The 24,419-nt window shown below is 40.9% G+C and overlaps 2 protein-coding genes and 1 long non-coding RNA gene across 3 annotated transcripts; 2 read left to right on the forward strand and 1 right to left on the reverse strand.

The window, feature by feature from the left end:
* Positions 1–490: 490 nt before the first annotated feature.
* LOC100984810 (putative uncharacterized protein C11orf40) lies at positions 491–6,863 on the reverse strand. The gene is made up of 4 exons (XR_008620130.2): positions 6,723–6,863; positions 2,374–2,537; positions 1,218–1,356; positions 491–698 (listed from the first exon to the last, which is right to left on the reverse strand). It is a non-coding gene; the product is annotated as a putative uncharacterized protein C11orf40 (long non-coding RNA).
* An 8,972-nt stretch (positions 6,864–15,835) lies between these two features.
* On the forward strand, positions 15,836–22,385 carry LOC100984469 (olfactory receptor 52I2). The gene has a single exon (XM_057299067.2). The coding sequence runs from the start codon at positions 15,858–15,860 to the stop codon at positions 16,908–16,910; it is 1,053 nt and encodes a 350-aa protein (XP_057155050.2). The 5' UTR covers positions 15,836–15,857; the 3' UTR covers positions 16,911–22,385.
* Positions 22,386–23,068: 683 nt separating this feature from the next.
* Positions 23,069–24,058, forward strand: LOC100978394 (olfactory receptor 52I1). The gene has a single exon (XM_003804652.5). It carries the CDS (start codon positions 23,084–23,086, stop codon positions 24,056–24,058), a length of 975 nt encoding a protein of 324 aa, XP_003804700.1. The 5' UTR covers positions 23,069–23,083.
* Positions 24,059–24,419: the final 361 nt, after the last annotated feature.

A 24,419-nucleotide genomic window follows, 5' to 3' on the forward strand; every position in this document is an offset into this window, starting at 1 on the left:
AGATTTTAGTTCACAGTGGAGTATAATGAGTAGTCAGCTCATAGCTGATCCCGATTCTGGAATGCACCTGGTGATCGTTTTCCCCAAATGTATACTCAGAACAGGTATGTCTACTTATAACTTTGGCCTATGAGGCAAGTGGTATCAGTGGGAAAAGCTACATAGAAGCCTTTGAAACTTCCCTTTCTCTGGACAAGACAGTAAACAGTGTTATGTAACAAAAGGGATACAGAAAGTGACACTTAAAATGATTTCAAGGTTGCAGTTAATGACTCTCATGCCTCTCATATCCCCATATAGTTCACCAGTATAGCACTCAAAACACAAAGATCCTAGAGAAAGAGTACCTCAAATTCAACCAAATGTTAGCCCCAAATTAAGCTGCTCTGCCAGATATGGTATCTCTGCCACAGCACAGTAACACCTGAATCAGCATCTGATTTAATAATCACCATACTGCACTCATTGATTTGGCAAATGTTTTTCTACATCAGGACAGGGACTTCAAGTAGTTCACATCCACATGAAGTAGAACATGATCCATATACAGTTTTTCCCTACAAAGACCTGGAGCAGTGCTAGGATGGAATATTCTGATGGAAGTGTTTTGTAATCAGTGTGGTCCAATTCAATGGCCAGTCACTTGTGGCTATTGAACACTTGCAGTGTTGCATGTTGGTAGCTTTAAGGCTCATACACTACAGAGCATGAAGAATAAACACTAAGAAAATGACAGTTTCACAGATGGATCAGAGTACGAGCAAAAAAAAAAGGATGGCTGCTACATACATATACAATGGTCAGTGGCAAACTGCTTTACTCCTGGTCAATGGCAGGAAAGGAGAAAATAACTGAAGGCCTGTAACAAGTTGGAATGCAATAGAGGCATATGGATTGGAGTAGTGCATGAGCGCATCTATAGAAGAGAAGCACCAAAATCGAGTAGATACTGTAAAGATCCCAGAAATTTAGAAATTTTGAAGTAGCCACTTCATTTCACACCACAAGAGACCAAAAAATCAATGTGGCCAGAAGGGGAAAGATAATTACTGTTACCAAAGTAGCTCTAAAGCCATTCAAATTCTATGGCATTGTTATGCTCATTAGTGGCTGGGGCACCAAAAAGTCTCTAGGAGATCCAGCTAGGAACCACAGGGTAAGACATTCCCCATAGATATGAAAAAGACATGACCTAATAGTTATGTCTCAACACAAACCTGACCTGCTAACCAGAAAGAAAGCGTGATAAGATCCATTAAGTCACATAGAAGCTGGTGTTTCATTGCTCCCACAGGTAGAGGGGCTGAGATCCAGGAAATACAGATTCCACTGGAAACACGTTCCAGATAGCAAGGTCTTTGAAGGGCAAGTGAAGCTATGATGAAATGAAAGAGCTCTAGAAGGCGGCACATAAAGGAAGATAACTATGTGCTACAGAAATTCAATTTACCATTCACCAAAAACATCTTGGCTTCTTCCATTTCTGCCCATCCTGGCAGTTTTGAAGTTTTCAGGACACCTAACCCCGATATGTTGTTGGATTAAGACTTGCTTTATGGCTGAGCATGTGGTTGATCTTAGATTATGTTCTCCCTTTGCTGATGAGATGAATGTATGTTTTGTGGTTGATGAGTGGAGTATTCTGTAAATGTCTATTAGGTCAAATTGGTTAAGTGTCAAATATAAGTCCAGGATTTGTTAGTTTTCTGACTTGATCTGTCTAACACTGCCAGTGGGGTGTTAAAGTCCCTCACTATTGGGTGGCAAAGTTTTCCCATAGGTCTGGAAGTACTCGTTTTATGGATCTGGGTGCTGCAATGTTGGGTGCTTATGTACTTATGATAGTTAAGTCTTGTGGAATGGAACCCTTTATCATTATGTAATTCCCTGGATTGTTGGTTTAGTGTCTGCTTTATCTGATTTAATAGTGACTCCTTTCCCCCACTCGTATTTTTTTCCAACTTTTTGAGTTTATAGACGTCATTATGTATGAGTCTTGTTTAATCCAACTTGGAACTTTGATTTTTAAGTGGGGTGAAAAAACAGACATTAACAATTCTTGTGATTTATTAGGTAGTGTTTGTTAAGCTTATGCTTTTTATATACTGCTATGGTTTGAATGTGTGTACACCCTCAAAATTCCTAAGTTGAGACCAGGTAAGTGTTAGGTGAGGCCTTCGGGAGGTAATTGGTAGAATTCTTGTAAATGGAATTACTGCCTTTATAAGAGGGTACCAGAGAGACCCCTGGTCGCTCTTATACTTGGACAGCAGCTGCTCAAAGTGCATATTAAGGTTGGGTAGTACTTCCTTACTCCCAAGGGCACTGCTGCATTCTTTGAAGGTCATCCTTGAAGCCAAACACTTACAGTACCCCCTAAAGCAAGGTCTTTTGTTATCTTCTGCCAAGGTGTGGCCGTTATCACCCATCACCACACTAGACAGCACTGTTAGTGGGTGGTTGGCCTGGTGTATGAACACATCCTTATCTAAGTTAAAGGCTCTGTAGAAGTTTATAAGGATATTTTTGGATGTTTCCTATCAATGAGCCATCATAATCTGAAGCACAGGAGTCTTTATTTTACCCTGAATCAAGATAAGCTCTTCAAAACAAAGGCAGCCACAGGTGAGGGTGGCTAGCTTTGCTGGTTTGACAGTCTCAGTATGTGATGAAAGGCATCTGTGAGCTCCTGAATTAAAGGCGTAACTCTGCCCTCAGTCAGGCAGAAGTAGCTAATTCATGAAACCCCTAGGAAAATGCTTTGAAAGCCCTTTAAGCAATAGGCAACTATGAGTCCTTACAGGAAGGGCACTTAGATTTTTTTGTATATGTTTAAGGGTTATACAGTTTTGTTACATGGATAGTGGTGAGGTCTGGGCCTTTAGTGGTCATCACCTGAATGACGTACATTGTTCCCATTAATTTCTCATCCATCCTATCCCCACCCTTCTGAGTCTCTAGGTGTCTGTCATTCTACCCTATATAGTTGTGTACACTTAAGGTTTTACCTATCAACAAGGGTCTCAGGGTACTTCATGACTTCTGCCTCTATCAGGGTTCTTCCATTCTGAGGGCAGAAATGTCTTGGAGGATGAGGGAAGGAAGATAACTTCTAGGGTCAGTATCACAATCCCATTTACTGGTCCAATTCCATCCCCTAGCCATGTACATTTCAGAGGTATTGTTGCACAGAGCAGAGAACATTGAAGTTAAGTGGAAACCCCTCAACTGTAGGCTGAGGAACATCAGAGATCCCTATTAGAAAACGAGGTCGAGAAATCCGTAGGTTCTACATTAAGTATGGAAAAGAACTTGTGGATCTATGGTCACATGAGAAAAGCAAAATAACAATGTGAGGATCAATTCTCGTCTAGAATTGAGGTCATAAGAGATCCTGAACAAACTACTAAGAGTAATCTCAAGAACTAAAACATCTAGGAACCCAAGACAACACCTAGAAACTTAAAGTATGTAGTAAGACGGACCATGTATACCTTTAAGGACAAAAGAATCGAGTTGTAAGCTTTGTTTTGAGATGGAGTTTTGCTCTTGTCACCCAGGCTGGAGCGCAACGGCACCATCTCAGCTCACTGCAACCTCTGCCTTCTAGATTCAAGTGATTCTCCTTCCTCAGCATTCTGAGTAGCTGGGATAACAAGCGCCCACTACACCTGGCTTTTTTTTTTTTTTTTTTTTGAGACAGTATTGCTCTGTTGCCAGACTGGAGTGCAGTAGTGTAATCTTGGCTTGGTGCAACCTCTGCCTCCCAGGTTCAAGGGATTCTCCTGCCTCAGCCTCCCGAGTAGCTGGGACTACAAGGCATGCACCACCATGCCCAGCTAGTTCGTGTTTTTAGTAGAGACGGGGTTTCACCATGTTGGCCAGGACGGTCTTGATCTCTTGACCTCGTGATCCACCCACCTGGGCCTCCCAAAGTGCTGGGACTACAGGTGTGAGCCACCATGCCTGGCCTGGATTTGTAAGCTTGAACAGCAAAGGAAGAGGAAGCAATGCACAGTGGCTATGAACACACTAGTGATATGTCCGTTTCCCAGTAAAAGTCACTCCCTAGTCTTGTGGTCTCCCAATTTCCATCAAGACAAGTGGAATCAGAACCTAAATGAACACTAAAAGGTCTTCCAAGGCTTAAGCCACCAAAAAGGTCAATTGAGAAAGGAGAGAAGAAAACTTAAGTCAGAATAATGGAACTCTCATGTTCTGAAAAAAGACTTTGTTAGGGGAAAAAAAGCCTCAGCCAAGGCAAGCATCCTAGAAAGTGAAGTAACATTGAGTCCTTCCTGAGAGAATGTTTGGATGGCTTCAGAAAAGAAAGCTATAAAGTAAAGGCATCAAGAGAATGGGGTATGTATGATATAAGCAGCTTCCCTCTGATGGGGAATATTTTGAGTTGGCAGGAAAGTAGCCCACAACCTTCCTTATCAATAATGGTAAGACCAGTTCTTAAGAGAAGACTGTATCCAACTTATAAGTTAAAGCTTGAGCCAACCAGAGGGTTTCCCCTCCCCCCCCCCCAAAAAAAGACAACAAAAAAACCACACACAAAAAAAAAAAAAACACGGAGTTTCACCCTTGTTGCCCAGGCTGGAGGGCAATGGCACAATCTCTGCTCACCGCAGCCTCCTCCCCCAAGGTTCAGGTGATTTTCCTGCCTCAGCCTCCCAAGTAGCTGGGATTACAAGGCATGCACCACCGTGCTCAACTAACTTTGTATTTTTAGCCGAGATGGGCTTTCTCCATGTTGGATCAGGCTGCCACTCGAGCTCCCAACCTCAGGTGATCTGCCTGCCTTAGGCCTCTCATAGTGCTGGGATTACAGGCATGAGCCACCACGTCCGGCCAAGAGGTCCTTTTTCTAAGCCTTCTGCTGTAAGGGACTGTAAGCCCACGAATTAGAAACAGCCTTCCTAGTGAAAGTAGGGTTAATGCTCCCATCCCAGCCTCTTAGTGAGGCCCTTCTTTAGGAACTGTTCCTAGTCTGGGGTTATTTCAATGGCCCCACAATAACCACAGAAAGAAAGTGGTGAAAGAAAAGATGAGCTTTACCGGAACTAAGAAGTATTTTCTAGTATTCCACTAGCCCAAAGCATCTCAGTTCAGTGCTGATTTTCACTGTTTCATTAGTGAAAGCGAGGAATGTTGAGCTTGCTGTTCGAGTCTTCACTTCCTGGGCAAATCGTGAGATTATGAGAAAGACGGAAGGAAACACGACTAAACCTAGGTGCCTTATTTTGTTTTTTCTCACAGCAAATCAGTAGGAAATTTCTTATCTCTTAAAATAAGCAGAAACAGAAAAAGCTGAGAGAAAGACACATAGAGAAAAGAGAAACTAACTTCGAAGTCTCCCAGTTTCCACCCAAACTACCCAAACCCCACCCACCTCATTTCGGTCAAGGGCTTATAAAGCCTAAGAGGAGCTGAAGTTTAACTTAAATAGAAGGTGAGAGAACGCCATTGGTCAGAATTCTTGAAGCCTGGATTGGCTGGAGCCACGGAGGCTCCTGAACCCACTAAACCAGAAGCAAAGTGGCAGCTGAGAGCCGGTGCTGATTTTTTAAATTGGGAGACTCCTGAGTGTGTTCACCTGTGACTACAGTATCATAATTCACCTTCCAAAATTTAACATCAGGATTCACAAGAAAAAAAAAGTTGCAATTGCCAGACATGGGCTAGAATCTTAAACGTGACAGTAAAGAAAATGAACTCTACATTGTGAAATATACATCACTCCCTAGATTCTATGATCAGATCTAGAACCAACTAGAATAAAGTCACATAACCAATATTAGTTAACTTTCAGTGAATTTTTCCTATCAAAAAGTATCTTTTAAACTAGCAAAAGAAGAAGAAAAAGGAAGCATATGGTTTAGCATGGTAAGGATTCTCTTGTCCTAATTGTGTTCAGGACAACTTAGAAAACAGTTTTCTGGGTCCTCATTTCCAGCCTGCCAGCTTATAATCACACTTGAGAGTCTACTTTCTGGGACCATTCCTGCTATCAACTGTCTTAAGTTGGGTTCCTTAGAAACTGACTTTGAGACCTTTCCATGCTGAAAGTTTATCAGAAAGTAAGCTCAGAAACAATGTCTCAACAGGTGCAAAGGAAGCAGAATTTTGCAGAGGGAGAAGGTGAATTACAACGGAGTTTCATCAGACTTCCCAGCTGATTTACGAGAAACTCTGGAGTAGAGATGGTCCTACACACTTGTCCTGAGTTAGGCAAGGGAGTCAGGCCTTTAAACTCACCATCAACTAGTCATTAAATACAATCATTGCAAACGGAGGGTGGCTAATTTAGGGTAATAGAGTTCCCTTTGGCTGAAGGTAATTCCTGAAAGAAATGTAGGTGTGAACTATCAGCAGCTGATAGCTCCCAGCTTATGAGGTAATGAGTGCTTCACGGGGGATCTGTGTGGAGCTACACAGTTTACAGCTGGGGAAAGTTTATATCTGATTAGTCTTCTGAGAGGACTTGAGATGGGTGTCAGATCCTAGGGTTCAGGTCCAGCCCATGCTGAAGTCTGAGGGGACTGGGTGGATGAACAGAAAGAACACTCGGGGGTCCATAGGCAGGTGAAAGATGACTTCATTCAGCAGCAGTTCTTATTAACAACTTTCTCACACTGTCCACATTTATCTCAACTGTCTGCTCTGGCTCTGTGGCTCCTGCCGCCCCCATGCCTGCAGCTGCATAGCCGGCTCACCCTTGGCTTCAGGGTCAGCAGCTTAACTCTTTCTCTCTCTGGGCACCAGTGTGAGCTGTGTTGTGGGTCCCCTCTGTCCATCTGCAAAATGGACAGCTTTGGCTCTCTTTCTCTGGGCACCAGCGCCTGCACTAGAGCCATGTCGAGTTGAGCCAAGCCCCAAAAGTCCCTGTATAGTGTTAGCAGGGCAATTATACCTTTTACAGACAATAGTGGCTCAGAGCCAAGTATGAACTTACACAAACGATCTATATAACAAGTAGAAGTGTGCACCTGTGCAACAAACTTGCTGAATCATGCAGGCCTGGATATCTGCCTTGGCTTATTCCTTGACCAAAACACATCCATATACGTTACAATGGGTGAAGGGAATAAATGGTCAGACTTTTCCTGATGATAGAATGGACTCTCCCATTGTTGCTCCCATGCTTCTTATCATAGTTCCTGTTTGTTAAGACATTATGAAACAGGTAGAATAAAATTAAACATAATTTTAAAATGAGGACCAAAAATAAATAAAAGTCTGTAAGAAGCAATATAAACAGACAAAAAATATATTCACCTTCTCAATTTTGGTTTTTAAAAGATTCAGGCATAACAGAAACAAAACTATTAGAACGAAAATATCAGAGACAAATTTGGAAAATACATTTAAAGCTCACTTAAAATGTGCTTGTATTTATTGGTTAACTTTTTAGCAATGGAAATTGTAGAGAAGGACACACATAGAGAGCTGGAAGTGACAAATTCTCCTGGCAGGAGGCCAAAGACCTTAAGTAATTGATGTGTCTTGACCTGAACCTCAATCTCAAGAGACTCATTAAGCTGATCCATCTCTAAGGATATTCTGCTGTTTGAACAATTCTGTTGCATTCTCTGTAATAAAAAAAGAGATACTTTTGTGAAGAAATAACTAGAATCTTGTAGATTTTTTCATTAGGTGGTATTATGGCTGGCTCTTGATGGCCCAAAATGAATTTATTCCCTTGGAAAATATGGCAGGGTTCTTCCTAGTGAAAATTAGCTTGAGCAAAAAGGACTGTGTGATTGACATGGGACTTGTGTATCAATACTTGCACGCATGCGTATATGCACACACAAACACACATACACACACAAGCCTGACATTTGCCTTTATGCTGAGGTGGCAAATAGGAACAAAGCTTTGGCCTAATGAATTTCAGACTTAATCCCTAGTTCCCCTCAACGTAACTTCTGAGGTTATAACGTCTGCAGGCAAAGATTTCCACTATACCCTAAAATCTAGCCACTTGTCGACTATATCATCTCTTCCTTTTATGGTATACTTTCTTCAGCTGCCTAATGTGTGTCCTAGTCCATTTTAAGTGCAAATTTCCATTATAAAAAAGACTACAAAATGGATCCAAATAGGTTGGAGTCATTAGAGTTACCGAATATAGACCTATATGTCACTTTATCAGCTAGAACTTCAGCATCTAAATTCTCTTTCTTGGCTTCAGTCTGGAGCTTAACATACCCCTGATGCCTACAACACTGATGTAAAAAGTGTACATATTAACATTTGAGAAGTCCCTATTCTAAACCACTCCAATATTTGCTAATATTTTATTTAGTATTTTTGGGTCAGTTCTTATAAGAAGATTAGTCTTTTTTCTTTTTTGCACACTCTTTGCCAAGTTCAGCCATCGACATTAATCATCAATACTGTGTTACCTTTTAAAGGGTGAGAAAGACAGTAAGACAGGGTAAGATGGAAAGCACTGTGTGTTTATAACTAATTTGGACAGTGAAATCTCATCGCTTTTGCAGAATTCTATTCAGTAGAAGTGAACCATTAGGTCCAGCACCACTCAGGAAGAGGGGCTTACACTGGGGCACGAATGCTAGAAATGGAACACGGGGTTTCATTTGTGATAACTACTACAGGTACCTCCTGGGGAATCTTAGTAATATTTGGGGCGGGGGACTTTCAGGACCTCAAGATTCTGCATCAACTAATGTAAATAGCCAACTCAACAGACTGAGATGACATGTGTGTTCCTGAGGATAGATCTTTATGTATTTCTAAATGCCTCTTTTGTGTTGGAGTACAGTGTGGAGATTTGAAAAGGGAGAGATGAAGGAATTGAACTGTTTTCTGAAGTTTGAAGACCTTGTCAATATTTCTTGGGTTTCTTTAGCCATATTATCTTGAACACAAGAAGGCAATTTTAGCTGGACACAAAATCAAACATTTCTGCTCAATTTTTGAGATATACAACTCTTACCTATTTTTCTCTGCTTTTTCTGTTCTCTTACAGGCTATGGCAGCTTTGTTCAATGATTGGTTTTATGTCATCCTAGGCATTCTTCTATATGATGCAGGTTGTAAAGGTTGAATGGCAAGGACTATGAGCAAATAATGACAAAGGAGGGACAATCAAAGATGTTGAAAGCTCTTGCTTCCACATAGAATACCTTCTCTTGTATCATTATTCTGTTACCTTAGGTCTTTGTCCTTTTTGGAGTATTTCTATTTGGAAGTCTTCTGCCATGGGACTGGGAATGAAAAAGTGAGTTTAAGGCCACCATCTGTTTGTGAGGATCCACTACTGCTCTGAATGCTTCAGTAGGAACAGGTTGAATCTTAGCAGAGAGTATCACAGTTTAGCTGACTCATCTCATGCTGGGGCTACTTAAATCATATCTTAATTGTCTTCTGCATTTGATTGTTCACTTATCAATGTTCAATATGCTAGTTGATGTTTATGTTATGGCCTGCTCTCTGAATGACCCTACAGGAAACAGGATGCACAGGTTTTGGAGTTCAAAATACTAAGGTGTTGGTAGGACTAGTCATTTTGCAGGCTTGAAGAATGGGTCTTCTATCAGATGTGAAGTTAAACTGAAGTCCACCTGGTCTTTAAGAATGTGCTAGTTTAGGCTGAAGAAGGCACAAAGCCTCTTCCCACTCCTTGCTCGTCACCCCTCAAAATAAGACAACAAATGGCCTCTCACCATTATCTTCATAAATACCTATGTCTCCATTGAGGATTGGGGGAACTGGGAATATGCAGCATTGTCTCCCGATTTTTTATATTTCCAAATATTTATATATTCTTTGCCATTAAAAATACAATAAACTTTATATCTTCTGCCTGTTGACTTCTTTCTCTCAACTTTATTTCTTCCCAAAGATGATGCCCAGGCAGAAGTCATGACCTTTAAAACATGGCCCCATACACCCCTCTAGCCTCTTGTATTTTCATTCCTTTTGAAGGCCCCTGACTCTACCACCTCTGGTTTATTATCTATTTGGAGAACATTTCCCTTATCATACCTTTGTGCTCAGGCACATTTCTTATCTCCAATTTGAAAAGCTCATCTTCTTTGCTCTCCCCAACATCCTATTTCCCTTCTCCATTCAATAGGACATTATAGTAGTGTCATGGGAAACATTTAACTAGCAAAGCCTACCTTGAGTCCCCAGGCAGAACGAGGAAGAGTGAACTGGACTTTGAAATATTAAGTACACTGTTAGTGTGAATAGTTCTACAATAAAATAAAGTGACTTATGGTTGTCAGAATTTAGATCTTAAACTCACTTGCTTACTAACTTTGTGACCTTTATGAACCTCGGCTTCATCTATAAGATGTCAATGCAATGATGACAGTTACTTCAGGAGATTCTGAAAACTGACTGAGATAATTTTTGAAAAGCATTTATTAGGATGCCTGGCACATAGTGGCCTTTCACAAATCCTGCCAATATTGGATCTTCTTTTTTCCTTCAGTTTGTACTCTATACTCTTGGTCTAACTTTTAGGTATCCTCTGAGGACTTGAAGAAACAAGGACTCTCCAGCCACTAAGCATCTGCCTCCTCCTGCAATCTGGAAAGCCCCAGGGGCCAGAGCACAAAAAAAAAAAAAAAAAGCAGTCTCTGGAGGAGTTGCAGTGTTTGGCTGCTGGGCAGAGGCCAAGGTAAGGTGGGTGTCCAGGGACAAGGCAGGATGATAGAGTATCCAGAGGGAAAAGAGAGCTCCCAGTGGGAATTCTTTGGAAAAGAAAATACTTCTCCCCATGACTATCCATTGTTCATTGATTTTGTGTCATTTTTTCCTGCTCCTCTTGAAGAGTCCTGTACAAATCCCTCTTCTTTTGAGTAAAAGAAATGTAGACTACCGGGCATCAACCCATCAGGGAAAGTTGAATAGAGAAAATTCCAAGGATGTAGGTAACTGACCTGGGAATCAGGTGTTGGGCTGATAGAGATCGAATGTTGGGCTGATGACCTGACATCAAGGCTGGGTCACCCCAGAATGAAAGTTATAAGCCCTCATGCCTCCCATATAGGGCTGTCTAGGTCTGGTGGTATATCTGCTATCAAGACCTTATGGAAATGATGTTTGGATGAGGGAGGTGGAGAGGGAACAGAATTATGGTTATTTTGCTTCAAAGCAGAGAGAGGAAAGGGTAAGTCCAATTTTGAGCTGGTGGAGTAACAGTTTTCAGGGACCAAGAGAAGTTATAAGAAAATAATCCAAGCAATAGGGGTGACTGGGAGTATGCTTGGTTGGACCGTGGAGGTACTCAGGAAAAGGCACAGGGTTGTCATAAAGGGAAAGGCTCTACTCAAATGAGTTATGCATTAGTTCTTTTACCTTTAAGACAATTTCAAGTTGAATTATGTACTTCCCACTCTTTTAATAGAAATGAAAAATCCTCACAGGTCTTGTGCTTTGTGAATCATGAGTTATTGACATTAAGAAACTTTTTATTTTTATATTTATTTATTTTTCCTTTTTTTTTTTTTTTTGAGATGGTGTCTCCATTCTGTCGTCCAGGCTGGAGTGCAGTGGCATGATCTTGGCTCACTGCAGCCTCCACCTTCCAGATTCAAGCAATTTTCATGCCTCAGCCTCCTGAGTAGCTGGGACTACAGGTGCTCGCCACCATGCCCAGCTAATTTTTTGTATTTTTAGTAGAGACGGGGTTTTGCCATGTTGTCCAGGCTGAACTCCTGAGCTCAGACAATCCCACCACCTCGGCCTCCCAAAGTGCTAGGATTACAGGCTGAGCCACCATGTCCGGTCGAACTTTTTAAAGCTACTTTTCGGTGATTGGCCCTCCAGATCTGCACGTGAATGTTTCCACAGGATTAAAAACAAAGGCAGGTGCAGTGCTAGAAATATGTCTTAGGAGAGCTTGGACAGAGCATTCTGAAAACAGTATGCCTTACCAGCCTGAGAGCAATAGTATGTATATCTTGATTTGTTCCTACATAGGTGTGTTCATGTGTTCACATTGTAATTATTCATCTAACTGAACATTTGAGATTTGTGCATTTTCCAGCATGTCCATAATGGCTCAAAAACAAAACCAGAAAGTGAAGGAACAGGAAGTTGTGTGAGATGTTTTGGTAAAACAGGAAGAAAAAGAGTCACTGGCAACAGATCCTTGATGGAGATGACATTTGATCTTAGCCAAGAAATTTTCAGTAGCAATACATTGAGTAAAATAAATATTTTAAAAAGAAACAGCCAACAAAATCAAATATCCTGTTCTTTGAAAAGATTACTAACAATTAAATCTCTAGCAGTGCTAATTAAGAAGAAAAGTAAATGAAGAATTAAAAAAAAACACCACTCTCGAAGGCATGAAAGGTATGACCAGTTAGTTTCCAGGGCTGGTGAGAGGAGGGATGAGGCAAACATCAGCTGAGGCTGCCTCCTGAAGAAAGGTGAATTTACACAGGGCAGCCAGGGTAGGAATATTCTGGATCAGAGGTGAGTGGGGAAGAGGCTGTTTGGATCCTCAAGCTTTCTGCAGCCCTTTATGCAATAATGCACAAGCCTAAGTTTGTGGCATTCAGAACACATGCGGCAGTTTCAAGCATATCCTGAATTTTCTTTCACTCTTTACTACCATTCTACTTCAAAAGCTTTCCCTAATCTTCTTGTGATCCATGACTTAAGATGTCTCGCCCAGTGTCCCAGCAGTTTACAGTAAGCTCCTATAAACTGACTGTGAGGTGGAGCTCACTACTCTATTCAATCTGTTCCATGATATAGCATTTCTTAAACTCAGGGATTTTCTTCTTGGTGTAGGTTTATTTCTTTTATACAGACCACAGTTTGTAATCATGTCCCAGAAATTTGGCTTTTTAGAAAACAACTGAGGACTCCTATCACAGCTGTTGTTGGCACCTGGGTGTGGAGTCAATCAGTGCTAGGCTTTCTAGGAGGTTAATTGAAGGGGCAAACATATGTCTTTTGGTTAGGATTAAGAACCTGGTAAATGTTCCTCTAGTGCTTGGCTAACAGAGAAAATGTCTACTGCAGTAGATGGGATTCTGAGCATAGACTTCCATTAATCTGATCTATTTCATCACTCAGGTAGAAGTGATGCCCCGATGAGAACTTAAAAAGGGGAAACTAGAGACAGTGTACAAGGGTAGGGATATGGCAGCTTCTTACTATGGAAACCCTTTATTCAGGAGAGGCACAGGAAGAAATAGATAAAGCAAGCTAGTCTTGAGGCTTGGCAAATAAGTGCACATCATTTAAGAGTGCCTGAACACCTAAGACAGTTCTTGGGTTATATATGACTACTGTTATGTCAACACAAATCACACAATTGATGTGGTGAACTACTAGGCTGAGGCCTTGAGAGATACAAATTAGAACCATGAGGGTTTGAGAAAAGAGATCACGTGTCCTTAACATATTCTAGTCCATTCTTGGCATCTGGAGTTCAGGTCTGTGACCAACCTACATGTCCATTTCTCTGGAAGCGAAATGATCTAATGGCAATAGGAAAAAGAGTTGAAGTAGCAATTTAGCCTGAAAAAGAAATATTTGTCATACTTGCCTCCACTCCTTAATCTGAATTCAGTTTGGCAAGAGTTGTTATATGACAGCAGAAGTGGAACCATTCTTAGGCTTTCTTATTAAAGATGGGTTGTAGGCAAAAGTAAGGGAGATGGTTGTCACAGGTATGATAAAGAAACAAAAAAAAATAGCAAGCTAGCAGACAACAAAAATTCTAAACTTGAGAACTGATCTATAATGGGACAGATAGTGGGCTCCTCATCATAGTCCAATTAGAAGAATCTTGCTGCGTATAGCCTGTGGTTGAGACATCTTCAGTGGTAGGTTATGGGAGGACAGGAGAAAAGCTCAGGCAATGTGGGTTGAGTGGCTTTTTACTTTTTAATAGTGGTCTTCAAGTCACACACACCCATTTAAGGATGCTACTTGCAGCAATCTAAAAGTATGGGATTTATGCAGGGAAAACAGTTTCATTTTATATTAGCTACATTTTATTGAGCACCTAAGCACCAAGCATCATGCTAAGCATTTTTACAAAGCTTATCACTTAAGTCTCAAAATATCTCTATGATGTATGTACTATTATCTCCTTTTTATGGATGAAGAAACTGGGGCTTGGCGCGTTTACATAGTTTGACTAAGGCAAAGTGGCTAGCAAGTGATAGAGTGGATTTTTAAGTCTATGGGTATGAATCTAGAACCAATACTTTTTGACTCTTTGCTATCCTGCCTCTTGATGATGTAAGAACAGTACCACATTTTGAGTGTGGTACATGAAAGTATGCAGGATTTGTAGGCTGTATTCTGAAGAAAAAAACCTAGGGGTTCCATGAAGAAGATCAGCCAATGTCTCCCAAAGCTGAATGTTACCACCAGAAGAGGCAGTGCCCCTTACAAGGAGTATTCTCACATGGCTGGGAAAATGTGTCCATGACCAAACATCATATGAAATCATTGAAACCAATCATCCTAAGGAGAAAGTAACTAAAGGGCTACCACGCAGGACTGTAATGGCAGTTTAGGCTGAATACTTCTATTTTGGGTTCTCCAGCCAGATTATTCACATTATATGATATGGTAACACCTGAAAGAGGCAATGGATGGTGAATGCAGCAATAAACAGAGATCAACAAGTGGTAGAGCTCAGCTGCTGGCTGTGCACAGCAGTAGCTATCTTTGTCTCATCAAACCTGGCCAAGTGAAACCCCTAATCTTGTTTTATCCACAGTTGTCTTCTTGACTATCCATTTTGGGCTGGATGGACACCTGGGAGTCATAGCTTAAACCCAAAACTTACCACACACTTACTACATGATCTTGGCTAGAATATTTAATCTCATTTAAGTTATACAAACTGTGTTGTATGGAATGGATGTTTGATCTATTTTACAAATGAAGGAATACACTCAGACTATGAATACTACACTTTTTAACATAGTACTAGCACATACTATGTTCATAATAAAGTGCTTAACTTTCTAAAGGATAAAGCTTCCTTGTTGCCTGGAATGTCTTGGTAGTTTATCATGAAAAAATAGCTGCATTGAAAAATCATAAAAGCTTACTGGGTGAAGTTCATCTATAAGGTAGTCCCAAGGTTTTCTTTGTAGTATTTTAATCTATTAATTGAACCTAAGTAAATAGGATATTCAGGGCAAAGTTTAGAGAAGGTAAGGATTATATTTCCAGGTACTTTATTATCTCCTATGGAAGCTGATTATGTTGTTCTCTAATGATCTTATTTTTCCCAACTCATTCATGTATTTCTTTTACCACAAGGATACTTCTTTCATATTATTTTATAGGCACTGTACCAAGGATAAAAAATACGATATGTTTGACCTCAGGAAGTTTTTGTTCATATAACAATTAGTAACTGAGCATACAGAGATGAAAGACAGATTCATTTCTCTGTTTATCCTTCATTCTGTGGAAACTTAACCATAATAAATATATATTAATAGACTTCTTTTTAATAGACTTGTGACCTCAGTTATGGATTACACCCTTTGTGTAAGATCATAAACAAGAGACATACACCTTAATGCACACAATAAAGTCTAGGGAGAGCATTACAATGATCAATTTAGTCTCTCTGAGGTCACGATGGGAGATTGCATGAAAGCTCAGAGGAAAGGGTATGGAATGGGGAAGGAAGAAAGCAGAAAAGGCTTTCCAAAGGAGGTAAGCCATGAGCTGATCCATGAACAATGAATACAAATTTGGAAGGGAAGAATATTAAGGAGGATAAAAGTGGTACAGGATAATTTTGTCAGATGCCACATTTTTGATCCTGAGATTACCACCAAGCTGAGAATATCCCTAGGTTTTCCCAGCACCATATGTGTCAACAGATCTTACGGGATTGCATTCTTCTCTTACATCATTTGTGCATTAACGGGAAAAAAGTCTCACCTGTGATGCTGGGTCCAGCTTACAACCACACAATGGAAACCCCTGCCTCCTTCCTCCTTGTGGGTATCCCAGGACTGCAATCTTCACATCTTTGGCTGGCTATCTCACTGAGTGCCACGTACATCATAGCCCTGTTAGGAAACACCATCATCGTGACTGCAGTCTGGATGGATTCCACTCTGCATGAGCCCATGTATTGCTTTCTGTGTGTTCTTGCTGCTGTGGACATTGTTATGGCCTCCTCGGTGGTACCCAAGATGGTGAGCATCTTCTGCTCAGGAGACAGCTCCATCAGCTTTAGTGCTTGTTTCACTCAGATGTTTTTTGTCCACTTAGCCACAGCTGTGGAGACGGGGCTGCTGCTGATCATGGCTTTTGACCGCTATGTAGCCATCTGCAAGCCTCTACACTACAAGAGAATTCTCACGCCTCAAGTGATGCTGGGAATGAGTATGGCCATCACCATCAGAGCTATCACATTCATGACTCCACTGAGTTGGATGGTGAGTCATCTACCTTTCTGTGGCTCCAATGTGGTTGTCCACTCCTACTGTGAGCACATAGCTTTGGCCAGGTTAGCATGTGCTGACCCCGTGCCCAGCAGTCTCTACAGTCTGATTGGTTCCTCTCTTATGGTGGGCTCTGATGTGGCCTTCATTGCTGCCTCCTATATCTTAATTCTCAGGGCAGTATTTGGTCTCTCCTCAAAGACTGCTCAGTTGAAAGCATTAAGCACATGTGGCTCCCATGTGGGGGTTATGGCTTTGTACTATCTACCTGGGATGGCATCCATCTACGTGGCCTGGTTGGGGCAGGATATAGTGCCCTTGCACATCCAAGTGCTGCTAGCTGACCTGTACGTGATCATCCCAGCCACCTTAAATCCCATCATCTATGGCATGAGGACCAAACAATTGCGGGAGAGAATATGGAGTTATCTGATGCATGTCCTCTTTGACCATTCCAACCTGGGTTCATGAACACAATATCTGTTCAGATCCAGCCAACTTCAAAGATGCCTTAGACATCTGTAGAGCTTAGTTTACCTGGTGCTACAGGAATTCTAAGATGAAGGTGTAAAGGATATCCTTGCATAACTTTTCAATTACTAGCAGGAATGTGAATGAAATGTTTCTGATTTTCTGAGGGCTTTCTCAGTGGATTCAATCAACTTGTATCTGAATTAGAGACAAGTTTTGGTAGAGAATACACATTTGATTGAACTTATGTTTCCCTGCTCTTTAGGAATGTGCTAGGTTAGGCTGAAGAAGGCACAAAGCCTCTTCCTGCTCCTGCCTCACCAACTCTTAAAATGAAAGACAACAAAGATCGCTCACCATTCTCTTCATGAACAGCTATGTGTCCACTTAGGATCTGGGGAACTGAGAGCATGCAACTGTATTTCTTAGTTTTTCATACTTCCAAATAGTTATCTACCCTTTGCCATTAAAAAGAAAAACACTAGAAACTTTATAGCTTGTGCCTGTTGACTCTTTTCTGCCAACTTTATTCCTTTCCACAGATGATGCTCAGGCAGAAGACATGAACTTTAAAACATGGCCCCATGCACCCCTCTAGCCTCTTGTATTTTCAATCCCTTTCAAGTCCCCTGACTCTACTGCCTCTGGTTTATCCTCTATTTGGAGAATATGTCCCTTCTCATACTTTTGTGCTCAGGTGCATGCCCTATCTCCAGTTGAAAAACTCATCTTCCTTGCCCTCCCCTACATCCTCTTTCCCTTCTCCGTTCAACAGGATGTTATAACAGCGTCATGGGAAACATTTAACCAGTGAAACCTGGCCCGAGTCCCCAGGCAGAGCTGAGGAAATGTGAACTCGACTTTGAGATATGAAGTACACTGTCAGTGTGAATAGTTCTACCATAAAGTGAAGTGAAATACGGTTATTAGAATTTAGCTCTTGACTCTCTGGCTTGTTTTCTGACTTTTATAAGCCTCAGCTTTCATCTATAAGATGTTGATGTGATGATGGCAGCTACTTCAGGAGGTTCTGAAAACTGACTGAGATAATCTTTGAAAAGAGCATTTGTTATGATGCCTGGCACATTGTGAACTTTCACAAATCCTACCTATCATGGTTTTTGTTTGTTTGTTTGTTTTCCTTTCAGGATGCACTTTATACTCTTAGTCTAACTTTTAGGTATCTTCTGAAAACTTGAAGAAACAGACTCTTCAGCCCTTAAGCATCTGCCTCCTCCTGCTATCTGGAAATCCCCAGGGGCCAGAGCACAAAGATAAACCAGTCTCTTGAGGAGTAGCAATGTTTGGTTGCTGGGTAGAGGCCAAAGGAAGGTGGGTGTCCAGGGACAAGGCAGGATGATTGAGTATCCAGAGGGAAAAGAGGGCCCCAATGAGAAGTCTTTGGAAAGGACAATATGACTCTCCATTGTTTGTTCGTATTTGATTTTGTTTGCACTTCCTGCTCCTCCGAAGGTATCCTGTATTAACCCCTCCTCTTTTGCATGAAAGAAATGTGGACTATGAGGCATGGACTCATTGGAGAAAGTTAAACAGAGAAAACTCTCAGACTGTGGGTAACTGACTTGGGCATTAGTGTTGGGCTGATGGAGTCTGAAGGCCAGATCACCCCAGAATAGAAAATATAAGCCTTTACTCTTCCTATACAGGGCTGTCTAGGTGTGGTGGGTATTACTGATACCAAGAATGTATGAAAATGATATTTGGATAGGAAAGGTGGGAGAGAGAATGGGACATATAATTAATTGAAAGCAGAGAGGAAGGGGTAGGTATAATATTGGCATGGTGGAGAGACAGTTTTATGGGACTAAGAACAGTTATGAGGAAAAAAACCCAGTAGTAGGGCTGATTGGGTGCATGTTTGGCTGAAGAGGGGAAGTATCCAGGTAGGAAGAAAGGGTTATCATAAACAGAAAGGCTTGATTCAAATGCATATGCCTTAGTTCTTTTACCTTTAAGACATTTTCATTTTGAATTATGTATTCCTCACTCTTTTAATAGAAATGAAAAATTCTCCCATATCTTATGATTTGTGAATCATGAGTTGTTGAAATTAAGGGACTTTTCTGTGCTAGTTTTAAGTAATTGGCTCTCCAGGTCTGCATGTGAATATACCCACAGTATTGAAGGCAAAGGCAGGTGCAGGGCTGAAAATAGATCTTAGGATAACTTACCAGAGCTTTCTGAAAACAGTAAACATTAACAACCAGAGGGCACTGGTGTCTGTATCTTAACCTCAGTAGTGCCTATGTAAGTGTGTTCATGTGTTCACATAATAAATATTTATCAGGCTATATATCTGAGATTTGTGCATTTCCCATTATATTCATAGTGTTTAAAAAAGTTAATGAAAAATCAGGGAGCAGGCAGTTGTGTTAAATGTTTTGGAGATGTCAAGTAAAACAAAAGGAAAAAGAGTTACTGGACTGGCAACAGATGCTTGATGGAGATCACTGTTAATCTTAGCCAAACAATGTTCAGTATCAATAGGCTGATTGAAATAAATATTTGTAGAAAGAAACAACTAACCAAACCAAGTGTCCTGTTCTTTGCAAAGACTGACAATGTAAATCTCCAGCAACGCTAATTGAGAAGAAACGTAAATGGAGATTAAAAAGAAAAACACTCTCAAGGGCATCAAAGGTATGCCCAATTAGAGCTTCCAGGGCTGAGGCCTCAGCATCAGCTGAGGCTGCCTCTTGAAGAAAGGTGAATTTAAACAGGGCAGCCAGGGGAGGAACATTCTGGATCAGAGGTGAGTGGGGAAGAGGCTGTTTGGATTCTCAAGCTTTATGCAGCCCTTTATGCAATAATGCACAAGTCTGAGTTTGTTGCATCCAGAACACATGCGGCAGTCTCAAGCATACCCTGAATTTTTCTTTCACTCTTCACTACCGTTCTACTTCAAAAGCTTTCCCTTGTCTTCTCATGATCTATCACTGAAGATGTCTCACCCAGTAGCTACACAGCAAGGTTTTTATAATCTGATTATGATGTGGATATCACTAATTTATTCAATCTGTGCCATGATATAGTCTTTCTTAAGCTCAGGGATTTTCTTTTTGGTTTGTTTCATATAGATCACAGTCTGTAATCATGTCTCCAAAACTTGATTTTTTAAATAAAACTCCTGAGGACTTTACCACAGCTGCTGGTGGTACCTAACTATGGAGCCCATCAGTGCTAGGCTCTGTAGGAGGTGAACTGAAGGGGCAAATGTATGTCCCAGGATTAGGATTGAGAACCTGACGAATGCTCACCTAATGCTTGGCTAAGAGAGAAAATGTGTACCACAGCAGATGGGATCAAGGCACAGAATTCCATTAATCTGATTTATTCCACTACTCAGAGAGGAGCCAGAACCCTGACAAGAGGTAAAAAGAGGTAGCTTGAGACAGTATCCAAGGGTAAGGATATGGTAACTTCTCACGATGAAAGTCCTTTTTTTCAGGAGAGGCACAGGAAGCGATAGTTAAAGCAGGCTAGTCTTGAGGCTTGGCAAATGAGCACCTTTCATTTAAGATTGCGTGAACACCTAAGAAACAGTTCTTGAGCGATATATGACTACTGTTATGTCAAAACAAATCACACAGTTGCTGTGGTGACTCATTAGGCTGAGCCCTTGAGATACAATACTAGGGTGATGAGGGTTTTAGGAAGGAGATCAATTGTATTTAATATGGTCTGGTCTACACTTGAGATTCTAAGTCCAGGTCTGAGACAAAGGCATATGCCCACGTCCTAAGGAAAGAAAATTATCTGAGAACAATAGAAAAAATATTTGAAGCACTAATTTAGCCTGGAAAAAATATTTTTCATACCCACCTCCACTCTATCCTTAATCTGAATTCAGTTTGGCAAGAGTTGTTTTATGGCAGCAGAAATGTGAGCTATGCTTGGCTTTCTTATTAGAGATGGGTTGTAGGAAAAACTAAGGAAAACTTTTTCACAAGTGTGATGAAGAAAAAAAAATAGCAACAAAGCAAACAAAACAAAAAATCCTAAACTTGAGAATTGACCTATAATGGAACAGATAGTGGGCTCTTATCATAGTCCAATGAGGAGAAACTTGTTGTGCACAGCCACTGGGTGAGACATCTTCAGTGGCAACTCATGGGAGGACAAGAGAAATTCTTCAGGCAATGCAGGATGAGCAGCTTTTTACTTTGTAAATGTGGTCTTCAAATCACATACACCCATTTAAGGATGTTATTTGGAGCAATCTAGAAGTATAGAATTAGGCAGGGAAAACTGTCTTCTGTTTTACTATATTATAGCTATATTTTATTGAACACCTATGTACCAAGCATCACGCTAAGCACTTTTACATAGCTTATCACTTAAATCTCAAAATATCTCTGTGAAGTATTATTAACTCTGATGGGTGAAGAAGTTGAGGCTTGGAGAGTTACATAATTTGACTGATGCAAAATGGCTAGCAAGCGATAGAGTAGGGTTTTCAGTCTAGGAGTATGAATCTAGAACCGATGCTTTTTGCCACTTTGCTATCCTGCCCTTTGATGATGTGGGACCAATAACATATTCTGAGTAGGGTACACAAAAGTATGCAGGATTTGTATGCTCTATTCTGATGAAGTAGAATCTAGGGGTTCCATGAAGAAGATTAACCAATGTCTCCAAAAGCTGGGTGATAACATCAGAGGAAGGAGCCTCCCCTTGTAAGGAGTCTTCTCAGATGGCAGGGAAAATGTGCCTATGACCAAACACCATATGAATATGAAATCATGGAAACCAATCATCCTAAGGAGAGAGTAACTAAACAGCTATCACAAAGGAATGGAATGGTAGTTAATGCTGACTTCTTTATATTCAGGTTTCCCCACTTAGATTGTTACATATTATATGATATGGTAACACCTGAATGAGGCAGTGGAGGGTGAATACATCAATAAACAGAGATGAACAAGTGGTAGAGCTCAGCTGCTGGCTGTGCACAGCAGTAGCTATCTTTGTCTCATCAAACCTGGCCAAGTGAAACCCCTAACCTTGTTTTATCCATAGTTGTCTTGTTGACTATTTATGTTGGGCTGGATGGACACCTGGGAGTCATAGCTTAAACCCAAAACTTACCACACACTTACTACATGATCTTGGCTAGAATATTTAATCTAAGTTATACAAACTGTGTTGTATGGAATGGATGTTTGTCTTATATTACAAATGGAGAAATACACTCAGATTATGAATACTACACTTTTAACATAGTACTGGCACATACTGTGTTAATAATAAAGTGCTTAACTTTCTAAAGGATAAAGCTTTCTTGTTTGGAACATCTTGGTTATCAGGAAGAGGGAGTTAGTTGTATTAAAGAACCATAACAACTTATTGGGGAGGGGGGGTCATCTATAAGGTAACCCTAAGATTTTCCTTGTAGTAATTTAATCTATTAACTGAACCAAAGTGAATAGGATCCAGGGTAAATTTAGAGAAGGTAAGGATTATATTTATTTATAGATAATTTATAATCACCTGTAAAATGTGATAATGTTATTCTCTAATGGTTTTATTTTACTGAACTTACTAACGTATTTCATGAATCACAAGAATGCTGAATTTATGTTTTGTCTATGCAATATGCTGAGCATATAAAATGTGATGTTTGTTTTCAAGAAGTTCTGGTTTCAACATTTAGTTACAGCACACAGAGATAAGTCATTCTTTCCTCTGTTAATCGTTCTTTCTGTGGAAATTGTTTACTGTAATGAGTATATATATCTTCATTCAAGTGACTTGTGACCACAGCTATGGATCACAATCTTCCTATAAGGCACTTGAGTGCATACCATAAACTCATACAGTACTGGAATTGTCGATTTAGTCCCTACAGGAGATTTCAGGAAACTGCAAAAGAGGTTATTAACTTAACCTGGGCATGGGGTTGGGGGAGGAAGAGAGCAGAACACAAGTCCCTAAGGAAGGAATTCACGAGCTGATCCTTCAGCAATGAATAGAAACTTGTAAGGAGGATGAAAAGTAGCACAGTATTAGAAGTCATTTTTCTGATCCTGCGATACCACCAAGCTGAGAATATCCCTAGGTTTTCCCAGCACCACAAATAGGAACTAATCTTATAGGACTGCACCATTCTCTTACATCATCTATACATTAATAGGCAAGAAGTCTCCCCTGTGATGCTGGGTCCAGCTTACAACCACACAATGGAAACCCCTGCCTCCTTCCTCCTTGTGGGTATCCCAGGACTGCAATCTTCACATCTTTGGCTGGCTATCTCACTGAGTGCCATGCATATCATAGCCCTGTTAGGAAACACCATCATTGTGACTGCAATCTGGATGGATTCCACTCTGCATGAGCCCATGTATTGCTTTCTGTGTGTTCTTGCTGCTGTGGACATTGTTATGGCCTCCTCGGTGGTACCCAAGATGGTGAGCATCTTCTGCTCAGGAGACAGCTCCATCAGCTTTAGTGCTTGTTTCACTCAGATGTTTTTTGTCCACTTAGCCACAGCTGTGGAGACGGGGCTGCTGCTGACCATGGCTTTTGACCGCTATGTAGCCATCTGCAAGCCTCTACACTACAAGAGAATTCTCACGCCTCAAGTGATGCTGGGAATGAGTATGGCCATCACCATCAGAGCTATCACATTCATGACTCCACTGAGTTGGATGGTGAGTCATCTACCTTTCTGTGGCTCCAATGTGGTTGTCCACTCCTACTGTGAGCACATAGCTTTGGCCAGGTTAGCATGTGCTGACCCCGTGCCCAGCAGTCTCTACAGTCTGATTGGTTCCTCTCTTATGGTGGGCTCTGATGTGGCCTTCATTGCTGCCTCCTATATCTTAATTCTCAGGGCAATATTTGATCTCTCCTCAAAGACTGCTCAGTTGAAAGCATTAAGCACATGTGGCTCCCATGTGGGGGTTATGGCTTTGTACTATCTACCTGGGATGGCATCCATCTATGTGGCCTGGTTGGGGCAGGATATAGTGCCCTTGCACACCCAAGTGCTGCTAGCTGACCTGTACGTGATCATCCCAGCCACCTTAAATCCCATCATCTATGGCATGAGGACCAAACAATTGCTGGAGGGAATATGGAGTTATCTGATGCACTTCCTCTTTGACCACTCCAACCTGGGTTCATGAACACAGTATCTGTTCAGATCCAGAGCATTCTAGCCAACTTCAAAGATGCCTCAGAGATCTGTGGAGCTGGATTGGTTTACCTGGTACTATAAGGAATTCTGAGATGAAGCTATAAAGGATATCTTTGTGTAACTTTTAAATTTCTACCAATAATATGAATGAAATGTTTCTAATTTTCTGACATTTTTAATGGGTTAATATGATAGTGTCTGAATCAGAGTAAGTTTGGTATAGAATACAGCTCTGTAATTTTTCCTTCTATAGCTTCTGACCTATATTTCCTACCTAATATCCTACCATCCCCTCTGCTGAAGAAACCAACTGTTTGATATCTTCCCCTTAACCTGACTGATATTCTCAG

The sequence above is a fragment of the Pan paniscus genome, chromosome 9, assembly GCF_029289425.2.
Source record: "Pan paniscus chromosome 9, NHGRI_mPanPan1-v2.0_pri, whole genome shotgun sequence".
In the NCBI taxonomy this organism is placed as follows: Eukaryota; Metazoa; Chordata; class Mammalia; order Primates; family Hominidae; genus Pan; species Pan paniscus.